The following is a 27,090-nucleotide window of genomic DNA, read 5'->3' as shown; positions in this document are numbered from 1 at the left end:
CTGAGAACCTGGACCAAGCAGGGGCCCTGGCTGTTTTATTTCTTTTCTTTCTTCTTCTTCTTTTTTCACGTCCTCTTCTCCATCAGTGGATGAAAGGATCAACTCTGGGCCATGAGTCTGTCCCTATTCCTGGTTTTTGTCTCTGTCATTCCCGTTGCTGTGCAGCTATTGGGTAAGTCTGCGCTGCGGTGGGGACCTTCCAATGTAGGGTTCTGTGACACAGCCTCCATCTGGGGTTAAATGAACACCTGAGTCCTGTCAATACCCGTGAGAGGAGGCACCCACAGCCCCAGGCAGCACCAGGTTCTGCTGCAACTTATGGCCTCCAGCCGGTAGCTGGAGGAAGGGGCTGCTTGGCGGGTGCTGTCTGGCCCGCAGCCCCCCACCCCCATCTAGCAGGTCCCTCTCTTTTGCAGGCATTCCTCTCTGTTTTATCCGTGCAAGGATTTCCTGTTCTGGGTTTGCTCCTTCTCTTTTTCCATGTATGCTCTTGACATCTCACTCCCAACAAATATCTTGGAAGTGTCTCTGGCTGAGAGGAAGAGGCAAAGGCTTCCCCTATCCCAGGCCTTAGGAGAGGACGAGGGAGCACCCCAAAGTAGATTCCATGTCACTTGTACTCATTTTTTTTTTTTCCTGTGAACCATTTGAATCATTCGTAGTTTTGATTGCCTTGAAGCGGGTTCTTGTCTGTATTCTACTTGTTCTAAGTGTCTCATAAGTGGATTTATTGGGGTTTTTACTTATTACTCTTTGTCTGAAGATGAATGACTACATCAGGGATGGATTCAGAGCTTATCAGATTCCCAAAGACATTGTTAAGTCTTTCTACTTCTCTAGACTCAGCCTGTTTAAGAAAATTCTCAGCCTGGGAGAATTTTCATTCCTTTCTGTTTTGAGATGATATACAAGGGATTTCAATTTTGATTTTTTTTTTTTTTGGTTCCTTATTCGCCTTTGTTCCTGTCAATCAACTAACACTGAGTGCAGTTTGTGTAGGTATCCTCTCCCTACCTGCTGGGACTGTGGGCAAGAAGCTCCCCAGGGAGAGAGAATCTGATAAAAGAAAATGCTAAATTCTAAAAAGCCTTAAGTGCAGGGATTATCAAAACACAAGCAAAGACAATATGCTTTGTGCCCTGCCTCTGCCACTTGCTAGCTGTGTGACCTTGGGCAAGTGATTTATGACTTGTGCTTTAGTTTGGACAATGATATTTCCTGCCCCATGAGTTGTGGTGATTCAATGAGTTAAAATATGTTTGTTTAGAAAGGAGTACAGTCCATAGTAAATGCTTCATGAGAGTCTGCTATTAAAAGCAGCAACACCCCCTCCCCCACAATAGTAATCAATTGTCCAATAAGTCCAAAGCAGTATATTAAGCATTTAAAGGAAAAGTTTCTCAAGAAAAAAAAAATTGCTGAAAAGAAATTCCTGGAGCTGAAGGAGCCAGGGCGACAAAACATTTCTCTCAATTAATCCTGGGTGCTGGAGAAGGGGCTGCTTAACCCAGCCATGAAAAGACTGCAGTGTAGGTGAGGACTTATCCCGTCTCTCCATCTCTTCCAAGATATCTGTCTTGGGCAAGGGGATTAAAATAGTCTTCAAGGTTAAAGGTAAAAACTCAAATAGTAAAAATCTTCTAAGGATTGTGCTCTCTCAAGCAGAGGAATTTGCTGAAGAATAGCATGTTCCTTGTCACTGAAGGTCTTTGGACAGATGCTGGATGAACAATTCACAGGCAGTTTATGAGATCTGGTCTCTGTAAGCTGACACAGTTCAATAGAAACATAATTTATTTCACGATGAAGCCACATTCCTAAAAAGAATAAGTGAAATTATTTTATGAATATATTCTATTTAAACCCAATATATCTAAAATATTATCACCTCAATTTAGCTAACACAAAAATCATGGGGATCATTGCACATCCATTTTCAAAATTAACTCTTTAAAATCTGACGTTTATCATCCACTACTTGCTGTATGTCTTGACTGGCACTATTGTCATTCAGAGTGTATGACAGTCACATGGAGCTGCTGCCGTGCATCTTGGGCAGCACAGATACAACCCCTAGTTTTCTTTGAAATGATTCAATGCTTTTGGAGCAAGCAGTGTTTCTCAATTTTCGTAGGAATGCTTCTCTTCTTGAGACAGCAGGATGACTTCCTCTGAGTAATATCTTCCTCTTTGCGGGCACAGATATTGGGAGACAGAGGGAGGTACTGAAATCTGTTTACTTAGAGAATTAAAACCTAATAAGCAATAAAAGGGGGGTACAGAAGCCCTTCCAGATTTTTGTTGTTGTTATTTTACTCAACAGCCTGTGATCCTTATTTTACCTTCCCTTGCTCCAAGTAGCACACAACCACAGGATTCTGATAAAAGCAGAGCACCTGCTTAGTTGGCAGCAGACTGAAGGATATGTGACTTCTCAGGACCCCTTTCCCTGGCTTCCTACCCATGGGAGGGTCTCCCTATTTCTGGTTGGTTTATTTCCTTTCAACCTCCAAGGCAGCTTTCCACTCCATTAGCCCCGTAAGGTCACAGTGGGCTGATGCCAATGGACAGGCCGGTTGTACCCTGAGGAGCCCAGGGAGGTGAGCAGAGGGTGCCCTGGTTACTCTTCTTGCCCTGTTATCTCCCAGACTTCATTGCTACTGTAGGCCTCAGTGGGTTATAACCCTAGGAGAGACGCTCTGAGAGTTGCTCAGACACTGAGGTTGGACCACAGCAGTGTTGAACTTGGAAATGGGAGGGTTTGGCTCCTGGAAGTGCTGTGCTGGTATACTTAACAACTGGTTTTCAGAAGAAAGAAAGCCTCAATTTGACTTGGGGTATTTACTGATTTTCATGGTGTATGCATTCTCATGATGGTTGATGTCAAATTACAACATGGTGACATATAAGGAAGAGTTGGGGAGAAATGACAGCCAGCTTTTGGGGATGGTGTTACAGGGCAACACGGAACCTTTCCAGGCTCTGAGGATGCAGCTGAAACAGGGAACCAAGTGGTATGAAGAAGCTTAGAACCAGGGTTAATCATGAAAATGAAAGGGAGTCTTGGTGTGAGAGAGAAGCCATGGCATTATGTCATTAAAGCAAGAAGCAACTTGGGAATGATGTTTTGAATCATCATTTTACAGACGAGGCAGCAGGTTTAGCAAGGCAAATGTCCAGAAGGTCACCATTTGGCAGGTAGAGGCAAACCTAGGACCTCACCCTCAGCTCCCTTTAGACTTGCTGTAATGTAAGACCAAACGAATGCAGATCAAATTACCCCTGTGGTACAGGCAGGGAGCTTGCAGTGGGTAGGAGTCAATCCAATTGTGATTTTGACATTGATACCTTGCTAATTTGTGTAATCCTCATATTCTTCTTACTTCAGATTCCTCATCTAAATGCTAAGGGAGATGATTACTGTCATAGCACCAATTCTCACAACCGCTCTTGGGAACCTGGGTTTCAGCATAGACATGTCTTGCAATATTAATCTTTAAGTGTATTTTATTTTTCATTATTCTCAATTAAGTAGAAGAAAAATACCTCCTCCTCACCCTGACTTGCACACCTTTTTCAGGGCTAGTATTTGGAAGTCTGTGCTAATATCCAGACCTGGGACAGCTAGCTAGATCTGATTTTGGATGGTTAAGTGTAATTTTGGGTTTAATGTAACTGTAGAATTAACTTAGGCCCCAGGGGCCCCTAAAAATCACATAAAGCAGATGGGAAGGTGGGAAGGTGCCACACTCTACCTTTTACTAGATGACAAAACAGAGGCTCAGAAGAGTAAATGGGTTGCTGAGGTCTACATGCCGGGAAGGACAAGAGAAACTCTTGATCTTGCTTTTTTGACTCAGGCTAAGAGGTAGAAGTAATTTATCAGCGGGAGTGTGTTACTTAGAGAAAATACAAATGTGGCTCAAAACAATAGCACCTTAAAAGAAAGACTTAGATCTCTGTGTTTGTTTCAGTTATTTTTTTAGCTTTTTATTTAAAAAAGGGGATAGGGAGGGAATTAATACTTATCAAGTGCTTACTGTGTACATCAGGAGCTTTATCCACTTTCTCTCATAGAAGTTCACTCATCTAGAAGACACTCTCAGAAGACCTTATTATGCCCATTTCACCGATTAGGAAATTGAGGCTAGAATGGTGAGTTTAACTAAGGCAGCACAGCTAAGAAAAGGTGGGACCAGAATTTGATTCCAAGTCTGCCGACTCTAAAGCTGGAAACCGGGGATCTCTGTTGCCTGCATTCTTCTCTTTCTCTTTCTGGGCTGCTGCATGAGCCCATTTGTTGTCTCAAATTTCATCTTGTTCAGAACCCATTTCACACTGTGTTCAAGACTGATTTCCCCAAAGTTAATGATAGTAATAATAAACAACACAGATGGAGCAATTTCTGTGTCAGGATCTGTCCTAGGCACTTTGTTTAGATTATCTCATTTAATCCTTTCAGCAATGAATAGGACCTGTTATCACCCCTGTATTGTACATATAGGAAAATGAAAGCACAGAGTTGTACTAAAACTTGACCAAGGTCTCACAGCCTGTGAGCAGAGGGATCTGGTTATCTGGTAAACAAACACTGAAGCTCCGATGGATCGTGTCCAGGTAGACAGGATACAGAACATTAGTTCATTAGCATGGCTGTGTGTGGAAGAAGATAGAGAAGAATAGAGCCAACTTCCTAACCTGCAAGGTTTGTCTGTCCTCAAGCTGGGGGTGAGGCTGGATTCTGAAGTTGATACAGGAGGAGAGGAGAGGAGAATGAGCAGGAGGGAGGAGGCGAGGTCAGCAGTGGGAGAGAGGCCTCTTCCAGTGAGATAGATGGAGTGCATGACCCAGGGAAATCCATATTTGGGGGGAAGTGGGAGTGACCTTGGAAAAGTCTCATCACCTCTATTTCCTCCCTGAGATCAGAATCTAGTTCATATTTGATCCTCCCCAAATGGCCAAAGGCAGTGACATGAATGAGTAGGTTCTGTGAATATCTGTGCATGAATGAATGAAAGATCAAGGTGAAAATCTGAGTCAATCTGCAGGTTTGATGTTGCTAACCCTGATACCATGACTATTCCACTTCTCCCCTTCCCCCAGCACCTGGCAAAGCCCTTCATATGGTGTATGAATTGCACTTTTCACTCAAATTGTTTTTTGGGGGGGAGTCATTGTAGATTTTACATTTGTTTAGTGAGGCTAATGGACAATGTAGATTCTTCTAGAAGATGACATCTGACAGCTGAACTGTGAGTTGAAGTCAATTAGTTTTGTAGGGAGGAGGCCCCAGGAAGCATTGTCAGGGAATGGGGAAGTGAGACAGGGAGGGAAAGTGTGTTGACAAGCCAGTGACCACTGTAGACCAGAGGAGCTCAGATGTGCTGGGGCGCTCTGGGTGACAGTGTGCAATATGTGCCTCTGTGTCATCCCATACGAGGTGCAGGGCATGGGGAGAGTTCATCAATTCCCATGAGCCACCAGCAAAGGAGGCTCATAAGGGGCCTTCGTTCTCTGACCCCTCTAGTCTGGTGTGTGTGCAGGCCTAGGGGGACCTAATGGACAAAAGCAGTCCCAGGCCGAAAGATGTGGTGCTGGCATTTTGGGAGAGAGGCCACCATGACTGAAATAGCAAGGCCAAGGAGAAGGAAGGGGGTTCTGATAGTTCCTGCTCCAGAATTCTTGCTTATCTTTTTCTTCTTCAGTTTTTCTTTCTTCCAGAAGTGATTTTCTCATGTTTTAACATCAGCATTTTATTTGTTTACAGTGAAGAAAGTCTAAAAGTACATTAGAAACTATATCAAATATCAGTTATATTCCTAAATACTCACCTCTTATTTTGTTTTATTTGGTACCAGGGATTGAATTCAGGGGCACTTAGCCACTAAGCCACAACTTCATCCCTTTTTCATATTTTATTTAGAGACAGGGTTTCACTGAGTTGCTTAGTGCCTTGCTAAGTTGCTGAGGGTGGCTTTAAACTTGCGATCCTCCTGCCTCAGCCTCCCAAATTGCTGGGATTACAGGTGTGTGCCACCGCGCTCGGCTCTCGCCTTTTATATCCTAAGTTTCTTTACTGGTAGATTTAGAAATGTAATTACTTGTTTTATGTTAATGGATATAATTTTAAATTATGTTAAAACTTGCCTAATAGAAAGTTTGTCTCCAATAATATTGGATATTTTAATCTTCATTTACTTTTTTAAAATTTATATATGACAGAATGCATTACAATTCTTGTTACACATATAGAGCACATCTTTTCATATCTCTGGTTTTATACACAGTATATTCACACCAATTTGTGTCTTCATACCTGTACTTTGGATAATAATGATCATCACATTCCACCATCATTAATAATCCCATGCCCCTCCCTTCCCCTCCTACCCCTCTGCCCTATCTAGAGTTCCTCTATTCCTCCCATGCTCCCGCTCCCTATCCCACTACAAATCAGCCTCCTTATATCAAAGAAAACATTTGGCATTTTTTTGGGGGGGGGGATTGGCTAACTTCATTTAACATTATATTCTCTAACTCCATCCATGGACCTGCAAATGCCATGATTTTATTCTCTTTTATTGCTGAGTAATATTCCATTGTGTATATATGCCACATTTTTTTAATCCATTCATCTGTAGAAGGGCATCTAGGTTGGCTCCACAATCTTCAGTTACTTTTAACCTGAGCTAATTGATTGGAATTTATCACATTGTTCTGGATATAGTTTTGCTCTTCCTGTTTCTGTCCTGGGAATAATCACCGTGGAGTGTGTGCTTGGTGTGGGCAGGGAACTTGTCTTTGGTTTGTCCTTGAATTGTCATTAGCACAGTGCCTGGCACACAGTAGTTGTTTGACAAATACTTGTTGAAAAGTAAATATGAGACTGTAAAGTGTAGTTAAGGCGGAGGGATAATCTAATTCCGTAAATTTTTAATGTGTAAATATTAAAAAAGGAAATTCATATATTAGGTCCCATAAATGAGATTGCTGAGAAATGAGTATAGCTATTCCACTGTCATTTGTTCCACTTTGCAGTATTTCTATTACAGAAGGATAATTAGGATGTTTATAACTGTTACATTGGTGTGGTGAGGAGTGACAAAAATGTGGCAAGTTGCTTTTGGGTCAAGGCCGGAAGTGTACTTTCAGAGGAAGAAGTATGGCATTTTACATCTGATACATTTCACAGAGACAATGATAAAAGTCAAACGACATGCTGATGATTTGGGGAGAATCATAATGCATGAAATGTATCACCGCGGTGTGATAATTTTACATTTCCTTGTATTGTCTGACAAAGGCAATATCGAACTTGCACTGCTTCCTAATGTCAAAAGATAAGCAAAGGAAACGAGTAGATAAGTGTGCACTGAAATAGAAATCTTTCATTTCAAGTACTCTTTTCATAAGTACAAATGTTCGTAAATTGCTCTACGAGAAAGAAATAAACTTTCAGGAAAAACCCTCGTTTTAAATAGACCCACAATCATGTATGCATTATTAAATAAAATAATTCACTAGAGTTACTAGTCAAGGTGCTTCAGATTTAATAAATATTGTTCCATTCATTTAATAAATATTTGTTAAGAGACAATCTGTGCTTTCCAAAGAGAGACTCCAGTACCAAACCAGAAAGATCAAGTTTCTCTTTCTCATGGCATTTACCTGGCAGGGGAGGGATACAGACAAAACATAGGTAAATAAATGAAAGAAAGAGAATATATCATAAGATACTTATGGATATTATAGAGAAAATAGAAGAGAGGAGGGAAAACTAGCTAGTAAGGTAATCTGCAGGAACTTTAAAAAGCATCTCCAAAAAAGGAACTCAAAATATGAAGTTACTAAAGTGGAAATGAGCCTGGAGTGTTTGAGGAAGAGAAAGGCAGTGTGGTTGGAAGGTGGTGAGTGAGAGTACGAGTGGTGAGAGGAGGTGAGGGCAGAGGGACCACAGGGCTGGAGCATGCCTTCTCTAGAAGGCTGTGATGTGGAAGTCAGATGGCTTCTTCCTGGGTGCATTGGTACCACTCTCAAGGAGTTTCTATTGTTGGAAAATGAACTTCAGTTAGGAGCAAAGTCTCCTCCCAGCCCCAAACCCTCTCCATAAAGGTGGAAGAGAAAGAAAACACTTTGATTATTGAGTAAGCATGCAGCCAAAGTGTGATGTGCAGTCACAGGCGATCCAATAAGGAGACTCAACAATTATGTCATTGGGATCTGCTTAACATTATGTTAAGCAAAATAAGCCAAACTCAGAAAGTCAAGGGTGGTGTTTTTTCTCCTACGTGGAAGCTAGAGAGGAAAAAGGAAAAGAAACATGGCAGGTGGCAGGAGGATGGAAATCTCTCGGAAATCAAAGGTAGATAGAGGAAGGAGACCAAGGGGAGGGAGGAGGGAAGGAAAAGGGAAATACTGGGGAATACCACTGGCCAAATCATATTGCATATTGTGCATATATGAATATATAACAGTTAATCTCACCATTATATATATATCTTTTATATGGTTCAGTGGATTCAACCATTTCATGGGGGTAGGTTTTGCAATATGGACTCAGGGACCAAGTCAGGCCCACATCCTTTAAGGAAACAGGGAGTTCAGGTGTTATCTTCCTTGATGATTCCATTCCAAAGAAATGGTAAGAGTGTAGCAAGACCATGGTAGCTTGGTGTAGGTTGGTGACCATGAAGTTGGAGAGAAGAGAATGGATGAAGGCTTATGTATTAGAGTCAGGGTTTGGCAGAGGAATAGCGTGTGTGTGTGTGTGTGTGTGTGTGTGTGTGTGTGTGTGTGTGAGAGAGAGAGAGAGAGAGAGAGAGAAGGGCATGCAGCAGGCTTATTTGAGGAAATGGCACATACAGTTTTGGATGCCAAAAAATCCAAAATCGACAGGCTAGAAACTCAGAAAAGAGCTTATATGTTTTAGTCAGCTTTCCATGACTAAAGCAAAGTACTTGAGATAATCAACTTATAAAGAGAAGGTTTATTTTAGCTCACAGTTTTGGAAGTTCCAACCTACAATTATTCATTGTTTTGGGCCTGTGTTGAGGCAGCACATCATGGTGGGAGTGCCCTGCAAAGCAAAAGCTCTCACTTCATGGCCAGGGAGCATAAAAGAGAGAGGGGAAGGGACCTTTAAGAGAACATTCCCAGTGACCTAAGGAGCACCCATAAGGCCCTACCTCCTAAAGCATTTGCTATCTCCCAGAAGTAACACCCTGCAGATCAAATCTTTAACTCATGGGCCTTTAGAGACCGTTCAAGATCCAAACTGTAGCAGACTCCAAAGGCAATATAGAGGTAGAAATCCCTCTTCCTCAAGGAATTTCTTTGGTTTGTTTTCTCTTAAGGTCTTCATTATCATTGGATGTAGTCCACCCACATTATGGAGGGTGATCTAATTTACTAAAAATCTCTTGATTAAAATGATGATCTTAGAAGAAGATCTCACAGCAAAATTCAGATTGGTGTTTGATCCAATATCTGATTACCATGACCCCACCAAGTTGATATAGACAATTAGCCGTCGAGCCGTATTTTGAGTTACCATTAATAGATTCAGTTATTGTCCTGGAACAAGAGGGAAAAGTGAAAATCTGGGTTGAACCCTAGGGTTTTTGGTTTATGAATCTGGGTGTCTAGTGGTGCTATTAAGAAAAGATATATTGGATTTTTATTCATTAAATACGACCATAGTTAAAATAGAATTAAGTTGAAGCTACAGATAAAAATTAAGCACCCAGCAGCTCAGAAGACTGAGGCAGGAGAATTGCAAGTTCAAAGCCAGTCTCAGCAATTTAGTGAGGCCCTAAGCAATTTAGCTAGACCCTGTGTCAAAATTAAAAAGAAAAAGGGCTGGGGATGTGGCTCAATGATTAAGCACCACTGGGTTCAATCCCTGATACCAAAATAAAATAAAATAAAAGTCAAATAAGTGTAAATCTCTTTCAGAAACACTAGTCATGCATTGACTTGTATGCACCTAACCTTATGTGGCTGTTTACCACTTGGATTGCTGACCAAGTGTGGCCAGTTTATTAGTGTTTGGATTGCTGACCAAATTTGTCCGGTTAATAAATGTTTGCAACAACATAATAAAAATGGCTGAACTATGAAATGGAAGATATATTTATTATTAACAATGAGATATTACTGAGCAAAGCCATCTGAGAAGTCAAAGACAAGTTCAGATAGGAAAATGGCAGAGGGACTAGTCAAAATGAATCAAAGTAAGTTTCAGAATTCATTACTGATTTATTCAGCTTTGCATTGCTGTGGCCCAAAGACCTGACAAGAGCAACTTAGAGGAAAAGTTTACTTTGGCTCTTGTTTCAGAGGTTCAGTCCATGGTCAGCTGACTTCATAACTCTGGGCCTGAGATGAAGGAGAACATCATGGGGAAGGGTGTGGCAGAGGAAAGCAGCTCAGGACATGGCAGCTAGGGAGCAGAGAGAGAGAGAGAGAGAGAGAGAGAGCCCTGTTCACCAAGAACAAAATATAAACATCAAACCCTAGTAACCTACTTCCTCCAGCCACAACCCACCTGCATACAGTTACCACCCAGTTAATCCATATCAGTGGACTAATCCAGTGATCAGGTTACAATTTGCATAATCTAATTATTTCACTTCTGAACAATCTTGCATCGTCTCACACATGAGCTTTGGGGGACACCTCATATCTAAACCATAACAATTACCTTTGTAGACTGGGAGAGACCAAATTTGCATTTGTGTGTGGTAAATGACCATAGTAACTTTTTCAAAAAGGAGGTTTATATTTTCCTATGTCCAATTTTTTTATTTTGAACAAGGCACCATGTTATTCAATTTTTAATTTTATGGCCAAGGCAGGAAGTCACATGAGGGCGTGGGCAGCAAGAAAATGAGATGAAGCATGGGCAGGAGTTCTGCTGGTCTGGAGGTTGTGGGGTGAGATTTGGTCAGATATGGCAGGTTCCGCTGATGCATGTCTCCACAGACACCAACAGAAGCAGGTATTCTAAAAAACCATGAGGAAGAGCTGAGGAACTCAGGCAGCAGTTCTAAGTAGCACAGAATTAGGATCCCAGGTCGTACACAGACAAGAGGTCTCCAGCAAGTGTGGGCAAGAGCAGATGGAGGAATGTGCCTGATCTCTTGAGACTGAGGTTCATCATAAGCTTTAAGTCCAAAGATCCAGATCCTTTGAAAGATTTTGGAGTGCAGGTGGTGCTTACCTCACTGGACAGTTGACCCTAGTCAATGTGGTGTGGCTTGTGAAAACAGAGGACGATCTAGTGGTACTAATCTTTGTTTTATTTCACTGGGATGATTAGATTAAAAACAGTGAGCTCCTTTATCCAGACTCTCAAAAATCTGCCCAAACTACCAGCTCATTTTGAAAGTACCATGCAAAAATCAATAGAAGCCATTTTGGAAGACTTCAAAGAAGTGTTTAATTTGTATTGATTTCTTTTCATTTGTACATTATTTAAAAAGAAAAATCTTGACATGAATTCAATTTTGATTTAAAAGAAAAAAATATGCTTACCAGATATTTTTTTCTTTCCTTTTTTTAACAAGAGGAAGTCCTGTTTTGCTAGCTAGCAGCTATGTGCTATAAGTAAAAGCTTTCTATACACATTTCTTTAAATCATCAGTTTCAAATTATCAGCACAAACTACATTGTTAAACTTACTGATGTAAAATATTGTCTCAAATGAATCTTTTATTGAAAAGGTCACAAATAATAATTAAATATATTTTTGTATCTTTTTGATATAAAAAGGTATAGACATTAAAATGTAAGTTAACAATACAGACGCTCTAGATACTAAATCTTTTAGTGACCTATCATGGGGAGAGAAAAAATAATAATAAAAACAAAATAAAACAAAAAAAAATTGTTGTGTTAGCGTGACCTGGACTACCAAGAAAAACACTTCAAAAATTTGGAGAACAAAATTATATATTTGATTTTATATGATTTGTAAAATAAAATATTTTTTAAAATTAAAAAGCTCCTAATGCTATCACTAGAAAATATATATATATATATATATATATATATATATATATATATATATATATATGCTTCAAAAATAGTTAGGATGTGTCACACTTAAAAATCCTGGTTTAGGTCATATATGTATCAATTTTAAAGCTTATCATATTTGATTATGCACATTTTCTTTTCTCAGATTTGTATTAATTTTTCTGTTGTCTGCCCTTCATGTTCCCTCCACTGCCATTCCTGAGCATTTAAGGAGAGCCTTTTCCTAAGGCCCCTGATAATGATCAGGCCATCTTGAGGACACCAGCTACAGGTGCTAACTCTGGGGGACCCTTCAGGCTCATCCGTCCCTCTGCCTTCCTGGAAGCCCAGGGAGAAAACAAGCTGGCTCAGGGTATGATGACCTTCAGGACTTTTCCTGTCATCATGAATCTTTATTGGGAGCTTTGGACCTAAAATATTGTCTTCTTTCTGTGGATTCACTCACAAATGCTTTCCTTCTTCTTGTTGACAGACACTAGGCAGTTTTTAATCTACAATGAGGATCACAAGCGCTGTGTGGAAGCAATAAATCCCAGTGCAGTCCAAACTGCAGTATGCAACCCGAATGCTGAATCACAGAAGTTCCGATGGGTATCCGAATCCCAGGTTATGAGTGTTGCTTTTAAATTATGCTTGGGGGTGCCATCCAAAACGGATTGGGTTCCTGTCACTCTATTTGCCTGTGACTCGAAAAGCCAACTTCAGAAATGGGAGTGCAAAAATGACACACTTTTTGGGATCAAGGATGAAGATTTGTTTTTCAACTACGGCAATAGACAAGAAAAGAATATTATGCTTTACAAGGGATCTGGTTTATGGAGCAGATGGAAGATCTATGGAACCCCAGATCATCTATGCTCTAGAGGTTATGAAGGTAAGAGACTTGGAATTTTTTAATCTTTGTGTTCAATTTCTTTCATCTTCTTAGTTGGAATCGAAGCAAATGAACCTGTTATTGTATGGTCTGTAGTAGAAATATTAATTGATCACTTTCTTTATGTTTTGAATTATTCTATGTTTTTGAAGAACATGATAGTGATTAAATGTGAAATAAATTCTCAGCTTTCCATTTTCTGTCCAGATAAAGAGGAGAGGAGAGTAATACTTACGCTATTTGTAATTAATCGGAAAGCATTTCTTTTGAATTTCTCTAAATTACATATATTTTAAAACAATGGGGTACGGTTTTTAGAAAACAATTTTCACTATAAGCTTTGATCCCAAACCTCCTATTCAATATTATAAGGCTGTAGTGATGAAAACTTCTAACCAAACTTTCCTTTTCCTTTTATGTAAGTTATTCCCAGAGATTCCTCAGAACAATGTTCTTCACAAATTTAGATTGCCTAAAATGAAATTTTGGTGAATTACTTGACAGTTTGGATTCCTAAATGTTTCCAATTCATTTTGTCATCCTTTGGTTATTTAGATACTATGATATACAGATTGAAAAAACTGAGGACTTACTTATAAATTAACAGGCAACACATTTAGTTAACTCAGAAAGTGGTAGCAGGAGTAAGGTGGGAACATTTTTTGTAGTTGGTTTCTTGAACTTTTGAAGAATAAGTAAGATCGGAGTATTTTGTCTTCCCTTATCTTGGCTAAATTTTATTCTCTGATAGTTGCACAGAAACAAAACAATACAAAGAACTTGAAACCTTTTGCAAAGGCTGGTTTCTTGAGTTAGTTGATGTTATAACCCCATTTCATTTAGATACTTGGTTACTGTGAAGAGTTATCTAGAACAACCTCAAGGTCAGAGAAGGAACATGTCCTTGGGAACAAGAGACAGTTATTTTCAAAATTACTTTGTTACTGGGATGGCTAAGATGAGTTGAATGTAACTTATCACAGCCAAGACAGAGCATAGAATAAATTCTGTTCTTTGTGAGAAGATAATTTCTCAGCTTTCCATTTTCTGTCCAGATAAAAAGGAGAGGAGAGTATAATTGAGGGATGGTGAAAGTAGAGCTCAGAGAAAAAGCTATTCCATAGCACTGATTGGCCATGATGTAGATTTAGAAATTTTAAGAGAGGCAACCTAAGCAACACAGCCCTCCAGGACAAACCCCATAGAAAATTAAAGGGCAGCACAAGGAAGAATCAAATTTAAGAGGGTCAAATTCCACAGAAGAGACTACTGTGTTAATTGAGGATTCAATTTGAAAATCAGTGCTAAGACATCATCAGACATTTTATTGTAAAATACAGTAGCATACTCCCCTCTCATCTTTTCTCCCTTTACTTCAAGAAAAATATCCATAGGGTTTAGGAGAGAGGTCCTCTTACATTAATATGTTTTAAGAAATTATTTGGGAAGTTGGTTAACAATGCAGATCCCAAGCTTCCTTTCCCAGTCAGATTCTGCATTAGTATATAAGGGCAAGGGCCCAGGAAACTTTTGAATTATTTCTATAAAGACCTGGGTGATTCTGATGCAAATGGTCCATTGATCACATACTCTCTAATGATCTATCAAAACAGTCATCCTGCTAGAGGGTCTAGCCCCTCAGAGTGACCTGGAAGTCCATTAACAAGACTATACATTAGAACTGAAGACAATTTATAGTTGGGGGGACTGGCTGAGACTAGGGATTATTTTAGAATAATAGAATCAGAATTGTAGACCCGGATGGACTTAGGTTATCTGGGAGTTTGGAGAATAATAAGAGCAATTTTAGGATTCTTTAATGAGGTGACTGGGGTGGAGCCTGGTTCTTGTGGCCTCATCAATGCCTGGTGTACAGAATGCCTCAGTAATTGTCCAATAAGCCAACTTAGTCTTGAAAGAGACATTTATTGTTGGCATCTATAAATCCAGCAAGGAAATTTTTCAACAAACTTAAAAAATAGTACACCTTGCCTTGAGGTGGTCTTAATGGATTTTCTTTATAGAATGGAACAGTGACTAAGAGTTGGCATGATTCTTTCTGAATCTAGGACATCCCTAGGTAATTTATGATTTGGAAGACTAGTCCTGTAACTTAGGAAAACTAAAGCTAGAATAGTGTTTTGAAATTATTAGCAACTAGCTAATTGATAAACAATTAATTTTGAGTTAATTAAAAATAGAACTTGCTGGAATAAGTATAAGTAAAAGAAAAGAAAAAAAGGGGGCCTGACATTTATTATACCCTTAATATGAGCCATATGCTTTATAAACTTTTTATTATCTAAATGCTCAAATGTCTTTGAAAACTTTTTCAAGTTATGGAATCTGTTAAGGAAAGTATTCTTACCTAAAATAAATTCTGAATGTCAACCAGTGGCAAAAGGTCAAATACTTCAATGTAGATGGTTGTTATCTCTCAAAGTGGGGATTCCTTCAAACACAGAGACCTTGGAGATCCTGATGAATTCAGCATTGAGTTGTTTGGTTGTGGGTGGAGATAGGTGTGAACTTTTCTAATCCGTTGTCTTAAGCCAAGCCATAATCAACCATGATTCTGCATTTGTTTCAATGTTCTTTTCTAGTTAAATCCTGAGCTTCCCACCTAATCTGTTTGAATTCAGAAAGTATCAGGTTCGATTATAGATACTGAATAGGTCTGAGTTTCTTTCTTGATGTGGATTAGAGAACTAGGTCCAGATTCTTATCCTTCCTCATAATCACTGTGGAGAGACTTAGTGGGGACTGGTCGGACAGGAAGTGATTGGAGGAGATTTAAGTGTTGCTTGTGTGTTTTGGGCTACACAGCTTTAAAGTTATTTCCTATCTAAAGATTCAATAATGTTGTGATTCCAACCAAGAGGAAGGATGGCCTCTCTTCTGTTTTGAGGAAATGCAGAAGTTAATGCTGGCATCAAAAGAACTGACCACTACTACCTTGTAAGGGGGAGGAGGAAAATGTGTTTCAAAAGGCAGTGGAAAAGACATGGTACTAAGTACAGACTGCTGTGGGTACCCAGCCAAAAACTGGGGAAGAAGGGAAAGTTGGAACCCTGCACCCACCAAAAAAAAAAAGATTACCCCCTGTGGATACGTCAAGTATGAAGAGAAGAGTAAGACGAATTCCTTCCTGTGCTTCTTACTGAAAAGTCAATATTAAGAAGTATCACTCACATTTTAAGTGCCAATCCATGTTTCCCTAGCTTTGTACACGCTGCTGGGCAATGCAAATGGCGCCACCTGTGCATTTCCATTCAAGTTTGAAAACAAGTGGTACGCAGATTGCACGAGTGCCGGGAGGTCAGATGGATGGCTCTGGTGTGGAACCACCACAGACTATGACACCGATAAGCTCTTTGGATTCTGTCCTTTGAAATGTAAGTAACTGTTTATTATCAAAGAAAGTTTGGCATAGTCAGTATTGCAACATAGGGATAAAACCTTTTGTTTCCCTACAGCATTTCCCCCCAAAGTTATTTCACATTTTTATCTCATTGCATTCTACCCAGACCCTTTCCACGCATCATTGCTCCTGTTTTGTAATGGAGAAAATGGTTCATATGGGCCGAAGACAAAAACAGATCTGACTCTCATCCTTGGGGCTTTTTATGTGTATTTAGATGTTGCTAAGGAAGATTCCACCATTGTCCCAACATACCCTGCATTAGATGACCCCTTAACTTTTACCAACTCTCAATTATTTCTAAGACTGTATACTTAACACTGGAGGTAGGCATACCCTTCCCCCAACCCACATATGCTTTACCTTCACCAAACCTTAGATCAAACACAGAATTTAAATGATGTGTTTTGTTGGAACTGGGAGGCGGGATTTCTGCATTTTGTGTCAGCGTAGTGAAAGGGGCTCCTCACAGAGAAAATGATCGCTTAACTTAAAGAGGGTATCATTTAATTTAACATAGCTATGCATCAATGGGAATGGGTAAATTATATGCTTGAAGATCTTTTTAAAATGAAAGATTAGTTGTCCTTGCGGTAATTGCAAAATAAGTGGCACTGTATTTTATTGGTGGCAAACTGCCAGAACATATGGATTCTTGGTGCTCTTTCCATGCTTGCAAATCTGTAAAGAAGCAGTGTAGCAGGTTTTAAGTAGGTGGAAAAGTGCATCAGCGTTGGGAGGGGAGCTGGGGCTGAGGAAAGGGAAGAGGATGGGTTCTTTGCTCTACTTTTCCCATCACATACATCCTTCCTGCTGCCAACTTCCTAAATTTCTGACCCCTGACCTCTCTTACCTCCTATTTTAGACTAGATCAGAGCAGCTGCAGTTTCCTGGCATGCCCCAGAACTTTCTCCTGCTGCCTTGTAAAGAGGTGGGGGTGAGGAAGAGCATCCAAGGTGGTTCAGGGTGGGAGTGCAGCCCCTGACTTGAAATAGCATCACTTACTACTAAACTTTTGTGACCATAAATCCACATGTAATTACTTTATGCCAAACGTTATTATAAAACATCACAGTTTTCAAAAATATCTTTATTTGTTAAATTAAAAGAGACATCTTAGAGTTTTCCTCACTTATTTGTTTGGATCTATAGCCCCTAATCATCCCATTAAAAGCAAATTTGAGCCAGGCATGCGGGCACACATCTTAGTGGCTTGGACACTCACAAGTTCAAGGCCAACCTCAGCAATTTAGCGAGGCCCTAAGCAATTTAGTGAGACTCTGTCTTTAAAAAAAAAAAAGACCATGAATATAGCTCAGGGCTTAAGTGCCCCTGGGTTTAATTCCTGGTATCAAAGAAAAAAAAAAGTAAATTTGATTTCTTAGCCTCATAGATTGTTATAATTGTCTCTATGTGTAGCTTTTCTGGGTGAATGTCCACAAGGGTAGCAACCTTCCATCTCATAGATAGAATTTGTCTCTTTTCTATCAGTGTTTAGAGATTTAATACCCATTAAAAGTTTATAGATGTCTAATACATGTCTGGAAAAAATTGAACTTTTTTTTTTTTTAAGAAAGCAGTACTCATTTTTCAGTGATTGAGGACTTAGTTGGAATGATATTTTCTAAATCTGTTATTGCACAGGTCTGACTATAGCATCCTTCACTTCTGTGGTGTTCAAAAAGGAGCTATTGTATCAACATGTGATTTAATGACTAGAATGTGGAGATAAATGATAATTCACTAATCACAAAGAAGACTTACAGCCTTAGCTATCCTTGGATATGTATTGGAGGGAGATCCTGAGTAAATTCATTAGAAAAAAAGTTTTAATCTTGTTTCTTCTAACTTATATCTTCAAGGTCAAATGATATATTTTCCCTGTTAAATGTGAAATAATGGTAGAAGATAAAAAATTGGGGACTGGGGTTCTGGCTCAGTGGTAGAGCGCCTGCCTAGCATGTGCGGGGCGCTGGGTTCGATCCTCAGCACTACATAAAAATAAAATAAAGGTATTGTGTGCAACTATAACTAAAAAAACAAAATGTTTTTTAAAAATTGGTTGATTTCAATATGTATTAAAAATTTAAAGCCCAATATATAAATTTCATGTCTTAAGGGGTTTTGTAATGTCAAACTCTATTTCACTTTATATTCCTTTCAGAACAGGACTTTATTTTATATTAGCCTAAAATAAGCAGGTTCAATACAGGAAAATGAGGTACCAGTTATTGACCTAGTGACACTAAATATATGTTTTTCATTGTCTTTTACATTGTTTATTGTAATGTCTCCCTCCATGAGAATAGGAAAAGGAAAAGACTCATTCTCTCAATTCTCTGTAGCTTTCTGTGGGAATTTGAACTCTTTGGGAATATCTGCCCAGCCAGCAAACCTAGACATCAATTGAGAGACAACATTTTAATTCCTTAATTTTAAAATGAAAAAATATACCTTCTTTAAATGAAGAGTCAATTGCGCTTCCTTTATTGGTCATTTATATCCATTTTCTTCAACTCTTACGCAAGAAAAAAATCCTTCTTGATTATCTATTTATTATTAGATTATAAACAACCCTCCCCAAATTTCTAAAAATATTTGTTTAAAACATCTTCATTTTCAAACAAACCCCGAATTGGTTTCATCTGGATGATCTCACTTATGTGGACATTAAACTTATAAGGCCTCAGATCATTGTAATTGAAGTTTAACATTATATAAACACATTACTTATTAACGGATTGTATAAATATATAATGTATCATATAAGCATATAATGTAAATACTAAATATTAATGTAAATACACAAGTATTAAATATTAATGTATTATAAAACACATAATGTATTATGTAAACATATGAACACTACAGTTATTTTATAGGGTGCATAGCTTAGTGGTAGAGTGCCCACTTAGCATGTGTGAGACCCTGGGTTTGGTCTGCAGCACCACATACACACAAAACCATAGAAATTTCTATGTTGTTGTCTGCATTAAATTAGAACATATTTTTCTTCCTCTTTGATGTGCCATGGGACTGCACATCTCACATCACAGGGTGTGGTGTGTGTATGACAGAAACGTCTGCAGTTTTTTTCCTCATCAGACACAAAAGCAAAACAGATTCAGAGTTAAGAATCAAGGTGGAGGCTCAGTGCCTAAGGAAAACAGCCTCGTATCTTAGCAAGCGGAGTACTTCTCAGAAAGTTTGAGAAGTCACATAATCCTTTACCTGTTCCTTACAAATAAATGAGATTATTATTTTACATGGCTTATAGGCAGAATTTTATATTATGGAAGAGAAAAGGGAAGTTTTCATAACATCAAACATACAAAAATATTCCGTTTGTTAACTAACTTCCCAAATATCTTATGTGCAAAAGGCTAAAATAATACTTATCTCATTGGCCTTTCATAGAGTATAGTACTTTGGGAATCATACAATAAGCAAAGAAAAAGATAAGCTAAAATAATATATGTATTTTTTACTCTGAGGGAAGAAAAGCTAATAATCAGTACCTACTACTGCTAAGAGCTTCACCTAGATGGAAAATATTCTAGCACTGAGAAAATGAGGCTCCAATAGCAATTTAACTGAGGTCAATCTACTAGAGACTGGCAGCCCTTGGGACACAGATGAATCGCCTGTGGGAGTCCATGATCTTCCCCTTGGAGGCTATTTATTCTGATAAGGACCAAACTGGAATGTGGCAAAGCACCTACTTGCAGAGAGAAGACATATATTTATTTCCCCTCCCCTACTTCAACCTTTTTGTAGATTGAGAAACTTGGGCTTGTGTCTGATCTTTTTATTTGCCCCACTTCTAGCTCATCTGATGACCCATGACCCAGCAGGAGAATACAGAAGGGATGCCTCCTTTTCTTTCTTTAGGCTCCTGGAAGGGATTGGATGTGATTGTTTCGTGAAATACCCACTCTTCATTTCAGAAGTGAAGAAAATCCAACTGGATTTATCAATAGGGGAAAGAAGATGAAATAAAAAGAAAGAAAAGAAATAAAAAGATAATGCTTCAGGCAATCCGGCGAATAGAACAGGCTAAAAAATATTGTTCGCTGGAAATGTTTCCATGTCCATTGCAGCAAATTCTGTCTGACTTCTTTTGCAGTTGAGGGCAGTGCAAACTTATGGACCAAAGATCCGTTGACCAACGTTCTTTACCAGATAAACTCCAAATCTGCTTTGACTTGGCACCAGGCAAGGAAGAGCTGTCAACAACAGAATGCTGAGCTCCTGAGTGTCACAGAGATTCATGAGCAAACATACCTGACAGGTAATGACATGAAAAGAAAACAAAGTTGTAAGTCAAGTCATAATTATTTTATTTCTACATAAACTGAACTTAAAAGTACTCAGCACATATGATCATAAACATCAGGATATGAGTGGTCCCTGGGCAGATAATTCAGAGGATATGACAAATTTACACTCTGATGACAAAGCCAGGAATGGCAAATAGGTCTTATTTCATAGGCCAACTTTGTTTTATTGGTTGTGACTCTAGAGAGTATGCTAAGAAAGATTCTGAGGATTAATCTGGCTCAGAGTCAAGGATGCCACAATCAATGGGTGATGTCATTCTTGGACACAAAGCCGTGGACCATTCTGGTTAAATAATCATTATTCAGGTCTAACCTGAAGTCAAAATAGAGAGACTAGGGCCACAAATAAGTATGGGAGCAAATCCACCTTCAATTGTCTGCCTCCAGAGTCCCTGCATGCCAGTTTGCTCTAATGCTGCTATTAGATTAATATATCTCCTATCCTGTGACTACCCTGTTTCAAACACCCTTAATAGCTTCTCATTTCCTATCAAATAGTTACTAAAGCAACCTTTGCCTGATTCATAGGCTATCATGTATCCATCTACTGCTCTTCCCCTTCATGCATTTTATCATCTTTTTTGCGGGGGTTACCAGGGATTGAACTCAGGGGCACTCGACCACTGAGCCAAATCTCCAGCCCTATATTGTATTTTATTTAGAGACAGGGTCTCACAGAGTTGTTTAGTGCCTGGCTTTTGCTGAGGCTGACTTTGAACTTGCCATCCTCCTGCCTCAGCCTCCAGAGCAGCTGGGATTGTAGGCTGCATAATCCACTGCACCCAGCCCATTTTGTCATCTTTACAAAAGAAAAGTCTTGTATTGCTTCTGGGTGACATACATGTCCCATACTTCTCACCTGTGCATTTTTTCCTATCCCATTTTTTTAAAACCTGGAATTTGCAAAATCTTATATAGTTGCAATGCAGTTCTGTCCATTTCCCTTTGCATTTCTCTTATCCATGTCCCACCTTATTAACAGTTATGTGCCCTACTTCCCCCAAGAGTATAAATACATTAATCTGTTATTGTTATTATTATTATTTTACTTATTTATTCATTTCATAAGATATCAGGTACCTCTGTGTCAGGCTTTGTGTTAGGTTCTGGGGACACTAAAGCCAACCCTGTCCTGTTGACATTAAGTCTAAGGGGTAAGACAGACATTAAAAAGAAAATGAATGAACAGGTTCAAATGCTAGCACAGGCCTTGGAGGAAGGGATCTGAAATCTGTGTGCAGACTGGATTAGGGGGGCAAATATCTGAAAAGAGGAACATCCTATGAAGATGTACACCCTGCCCCAAGCAAATTCACACAGAAACTTCCAGGGAGAGTTTCCATGAATGTTTGCTGATTCAGCAAAATAAAATAATTTTATTTTGAAATTCTACCTAATGTTTGGACAATGAGACAAGAAGACAGTAAGTGCAGTGATTCTTAAAAGTGAAGTTGGTTATTTATGATCTGGGAATTTTGCTAGAGTGAAGTTGTTAGTCAGACCTAGATCCCTGAGATTCCAGACCAGTATCTGGCCCAGGAATCTGCATTTAATCCACCACCCAGGTGATTCAGGAGCAGCTAGTTGAGGGATCACACCTGGTGAAATATTGTATCAGCACATGCTATATCCAGACAGCAAAGGGGAGGGACCAAGGGCACAGACTCTGCAATCAGACTTTCAGGCTTGCTTCATTTCCTAATGCTTTTCTTTTTCCAACTGTTTTTGGATGACATCTTTCATCAGCTGGAACCCATTTCTCCTCTAAGCTATTATTAAACAGAGTGTAGATAGAAAAGCAATATGACCTCACTGTGTGCATTCATGAACCTAGAGATAGGATTCCGCTTTGGTCTGCTCAATTGTTCTATTTTGTGTTGGTCTTTGGTGCCTTTCCAATATTGGGACAAAGGATCAGAGCAATTAATATTTACAACCATGAGTAAAGAAGGGAGAAAGAGAAGAAGGCATGGACAGAGATCAATGTAAATTCATGTAGATGATGAAGAAATAGAAAAAGGAGATTCAAGAGGATGCTGGAGTTACCTGCACGTTTGCATATGTTGGAGAAATGGGAGTCAGGATTGAAATGGTTTCATTTGGTGTGTATTCTATTTTTGGTATTTGCAGGTTGCGTTTTCTCGTCCTCTACAATTTTTACTTGTTTTCTGGCTTTCTGAAAGTCAAGGGATGGAGCATGGTTCACTTTTTATTCTTTTCACCAATTCCAGAGAAGGAAGGGATGATAGGAGTGGACAGCATCTCTGCCCAGCTAGACTCATATCCTGGTCCCTGGACTCTGCTATCAGACTGGAAAGACAGGAAATGCTTCCCTGGTCAATAAGCACCACCAGTGTGCCCACCAGCGGAGCCAACAAGCTCCAAGAGATCCAGGGCTGGGTTGACTTCAGATGCTTATTTGAATCTTTATCCAAGGGTATGGAATTTTAGTCAGCAGAACCTGAATAAGAGTGACTTTTCTAATGAGATTTGAGTACTTCATGCCTTTCTAAGTAACAAATATCAATCAATCAGAAAATAATGTCTAAGAGGAAATGTAAAAAATAGAGAGAGGTTGGGGTTGTGGCTCAGTGGTAGAGCACTTGCTTAGCATATGTGAGGCACTGGGTTTGATCCTCATTTAAAAAATAAGTAAAATTAAGGTATAAAAAATTTAATAAAATAGAGGGAAGGCATTCCTTTTTTTCTGAAAGAATGATATTCTCAGCAGTCAATATTAATTGGGATATATGAAGAAGAATCTAGGAAATAATGGTGTGCAGAGGTGTTTGTGATACTCTCTATTTGGAGAACTATGCCATAAAAATGAACCCACAAATTATTATACTTTTAAAATGAGGTTTATTTAAGTGAGGATTTTTGAGAAATAAATACTATTTTTAAAAATGAGTAAGCCAACGTGATAATTCTGACATTAAATTCGCTGTCACTTATTGATCAGCTGGTGTGAGCCAGAAATAAAGTCCACACCAACTTTATAAATAAACATTATTATCCCCACAAACAGCGTCACAAACAAGCAGAGAGACATTAGGAAATTTGCTTAATGCCCCTGGTTCAGAAAATAGTTGAACTGGAATTCATCTCAGTCTTCCATTTCACCCTTCCTGTGTATAACAGAATTGACAGGTTTCCGGTATTCCCCAGAGCTCTCCTAGAAACCCTTAATTTACACCTGACCTCTCCTTGCTCCAGCAAAGACATTGCAAACTGGAGATCTGATTTCATAGTCTTCAGGACCCAAAGTTTCTGCCCAGAAGCTCCTTGGCAACATCACCCTCAGCCACTTCACTATCTCACTTCTGTTTTTGCCCTGAAAAATGTTGGGACAACTCTATTAATCTTCAATTCCTGAATCAGATTTATAACTATGTCTGTGCAGGCTTAGGGTTTACAGAACTGAAATGAGATAGAGGAAGCGAAATTTGGTTTGTTGTTCTGAATGTTTTTACCAGTTTCCTTTGGGACTACCTAGAAAACAAAAATGGACCTATATATCGAAATGAAAAAAAAAAGTGTAGTACTGGATGTGAATACATGTTCTATCATAACTGAGTTCAAAAGCAGGGTTATCACCATTTCAGACAATACGTGCAGAAGAATTTATTTTAAAAATAAATTTAGCATGTGAAATTGGTGCTTTGTCTAGCAATACTAAAATATTTGGTCTGCTCCTCTATGAAATAACAAATGCACATTAGAAAAAAAAATGTGGATGATGCTTTCGTGCTTTAAGTGATTTTGTCTGTGTATATCTGCCTGGTGCTGGGGATTAAATTCAGGGCTCTGTGCATCCTTGGCAAGTGCTCTACCACTGGCTGTAATTCCAGGCCTTTAAGTGATCATTTAACCCAAGATTTGAATTTTGTTTCTAAATCACATCTTTTGCTTAGTTTAATTCAAAATGTAGCTATTAGTAGTAATAATAATGTTAATAGGAACCACATTTATTAAACACAATACATCAGGCTCTATTTTTAAAAGTATTAATTAATTATTCAAGACAAACTTAGAAATACCTACAACTAAAAAGGAAGGTCAAAGGATAGATACTTGCTGTAAACAGTTGTAGTCATTTCTCATCACACCAAAGAGGAATTTACATAAGGAATCTCAGACAAAATATACTTTCATGCTTCTTTAATTAATGAATTATTTACTCTTGAGAATTTAATTATGCTTCTTTTCTTAGCTGAAAAATTTGTAAAATCCCAGAGTAGTTGGTTTTGGGAATAGCTATGTAGTATTTCTTTTAGGGTTACCCTTCCGCCAGTATAGAGATGAATATTATTCAAATTAATACAACTTTAAATAATTTGTTAAAAATTATCCAATGTTCAACAGTAATTAGTAGAGTAATTATTAATATGAAGAATATTATCAATATTATACTGATCTCAGAATATTTCTAAGGTACAGTCTGGTAAACAGGTGTCTCTTCTTGGCACTTTATTCGTAATGAGGAGGGACAGTACTCCAGTTGATTTCTTTCTCCTAAAGGAACACAAATACCAATTTAGTACTCAAAATAATTGTCATATTATTAAGATAAAAGGAAGTGGGCTGATGTTGTGGTTAAATGGTAATAGAGCACTTGCCTGGAATGTGTGAGGCACTGGGTTTGATTCTCAGCACCACATATAAGTAAATAAATAAAATAAAGTTCTATCGACAACTAAAAAAATATTTAAAAATGATAAAAGGAAGTAATTGGTGACATGAATGATTATAAAATGATTTTAATATGGACTAATTCATTTTTTAAAAAATGAATATAGTCATTCTTAATAGTGTTTATCCCACAGATTTAAGACTAAACAAATATTTCCTTTTTTGATAATGTCATTTCCTTGGCAAAACTTTATAATACATATCTCCGGATTTCGTGGTACAATTCTAACCTTGAAAATCCAAGGCTGAGTCTTCACAGGTGACAGGAGTGAGTCCTGGCAGTGAGCTATTGTTTTGGAAGCTAAAACGTGTATTAGAAATATCTGCTTAGTTCATTCTTTGCTTAAAGGTGCTCTACAATTTAAAATTATCTCAAAAAGGTATTGTAATAATAACTTACAGGCAAATTTAATTTCAGTAAGGATTAAATCCACTGGGAAAATTAAATTGAACCTTGTGTTCCCATCCTGATCTGCTAATCCTCTGCATTACTCTCAAGTTGCTCAGACTCTCTCTTCTCATGCATAAAGCAAAAGAATTGAACTAGGTAACTTCCACATTAAATAACACTGTGCTAGTTCTTCAACTTTTTTTTCCTAGAATGCTTGATAAAAATAAGTGGATTTTAATTAATTCCCACTGATTTTGCATGTCAGTATTTAATTATATCCCATTTTTCTTTTATTGCTTTATTTAAAGTAATCATAGTAGGGTTTACTTTCCAGGACAAGCATCCAGTATTGAGGTCGGTTCAGTTTATTAAGCCTCAGCTTACTTCATCAGTTTCAACCTATCAGTATCCTCAAGTAGTTCTCTGTTTGCGCACTGCAGTCTTACAGAACTGGGGTGTTAAAGATGTGAGATGACTTTTGACATTGAGATCCAGTGCTCCTCACCCATGTCAACATATGACAGGACTGTGTGTCTCTACAAGCTCATGAAAAATTGGTAAAAATTTAATGACTTAGAATTATGGATTCTGAACTTTGGTGCCATGGTTCAAATTTCCAGTTCCAGTTCCAGGATGTAGTTCAGTGGCAAAGCTCTTGCCTTGCATATGTGAAGTTCTGGCTTTGATTCCCTGTTCCAAAAAACCAAACCAACCAACCAATCAACCAACCAACCAACCAACCAAACAAACAAACAAAAATTTTATGAGGATTAAATGAGCAAATACAGTCATTTAATTACTTTTAAAATTTTTTTATTCTAATTTGTTATATATGACAGCAGAATGCATTGCAGTTCATATTACACATATAAAGCACAATTTTTCATATCTCTGGTTGTATACAAAGTATATTTACACCATTCATGTCTTCATACATGTACTTAGGGTAATGATGTCCATCTCATTCCACCCTCTTTTCTACCCCCGTGCCCTTCCCTTCCCCTCCCACCCCTATGCCCTATCTAGAGTTCATCTAATCTTCCCATGCTCCACTTCCCAAACCCACTATGAATCATCCTCCTTATATCAGAGAAAACACTTGTCATTTGAGTTTTTGGGATTGGCTAACTTCACTTAGCATTATATTCTCCAACTCCATCCATTTACCTGCAAATACCATGATATTATTCTCTTTTATTGCTGAGTAATATTCCATTGTGTATATATATACCACATTTTCTTTATCCATTCATCTTCTGAAGGGCATCTAGTTTGGTTCCACAGTTTAGCTATTGTGAATTGTGCTGCTATAAACATTGATGTGGCGGTGTCA

At 38.4% G+C, this 27,090-nt stretch overlaps 1 protein-coding gene across 1 annotated transcript in view; it reads left to right on the top strand.

Moving 5' to 3' along the window:
* The window catches only part of Mrc1 (mannose receptor C-type 1), an 84,867-nt gene continuing 57,777 nt past the window's right edge, over positions 1-27,090 (top strand). Inside the window, exons 1-4 of the mRNA XM_027928606.2 lie at positions 1-172; positions 12,512-12,913; positions 16,135-16,308; positions 20,461-20,625. Coding sequence (XP_027784407.2) covers positions 112-172; positions 12,512-12,913; positions 16,135-16,308; positions 20,461-20,625 — 802 coding nt within the window. The 5' untranslated portion in view covers positions 1-111. The remainder of the gene's footprint in view (positions 173-12,511; positions 12,914-16,134; positions 16,309-20,460; positions 20,626-27,090) is intronic.

Source organism: Marmota flaviventris, chromosome 12 (genome assembly GCF_047511675.1).
Source record: "Marmota flaviventris isolate mMarFla1 chromosome 12, mMarFla1.hap1, whole genome shotgun sequence".
NCBI lineage: Eukaryota > Metazoa > Chordata > Mammalia > Rodentia > Sciuridae > Marmota > Marmota flaviventris.
This window is presented reverse-complemented; position numbering and strand designations above follow the sequence as displayed.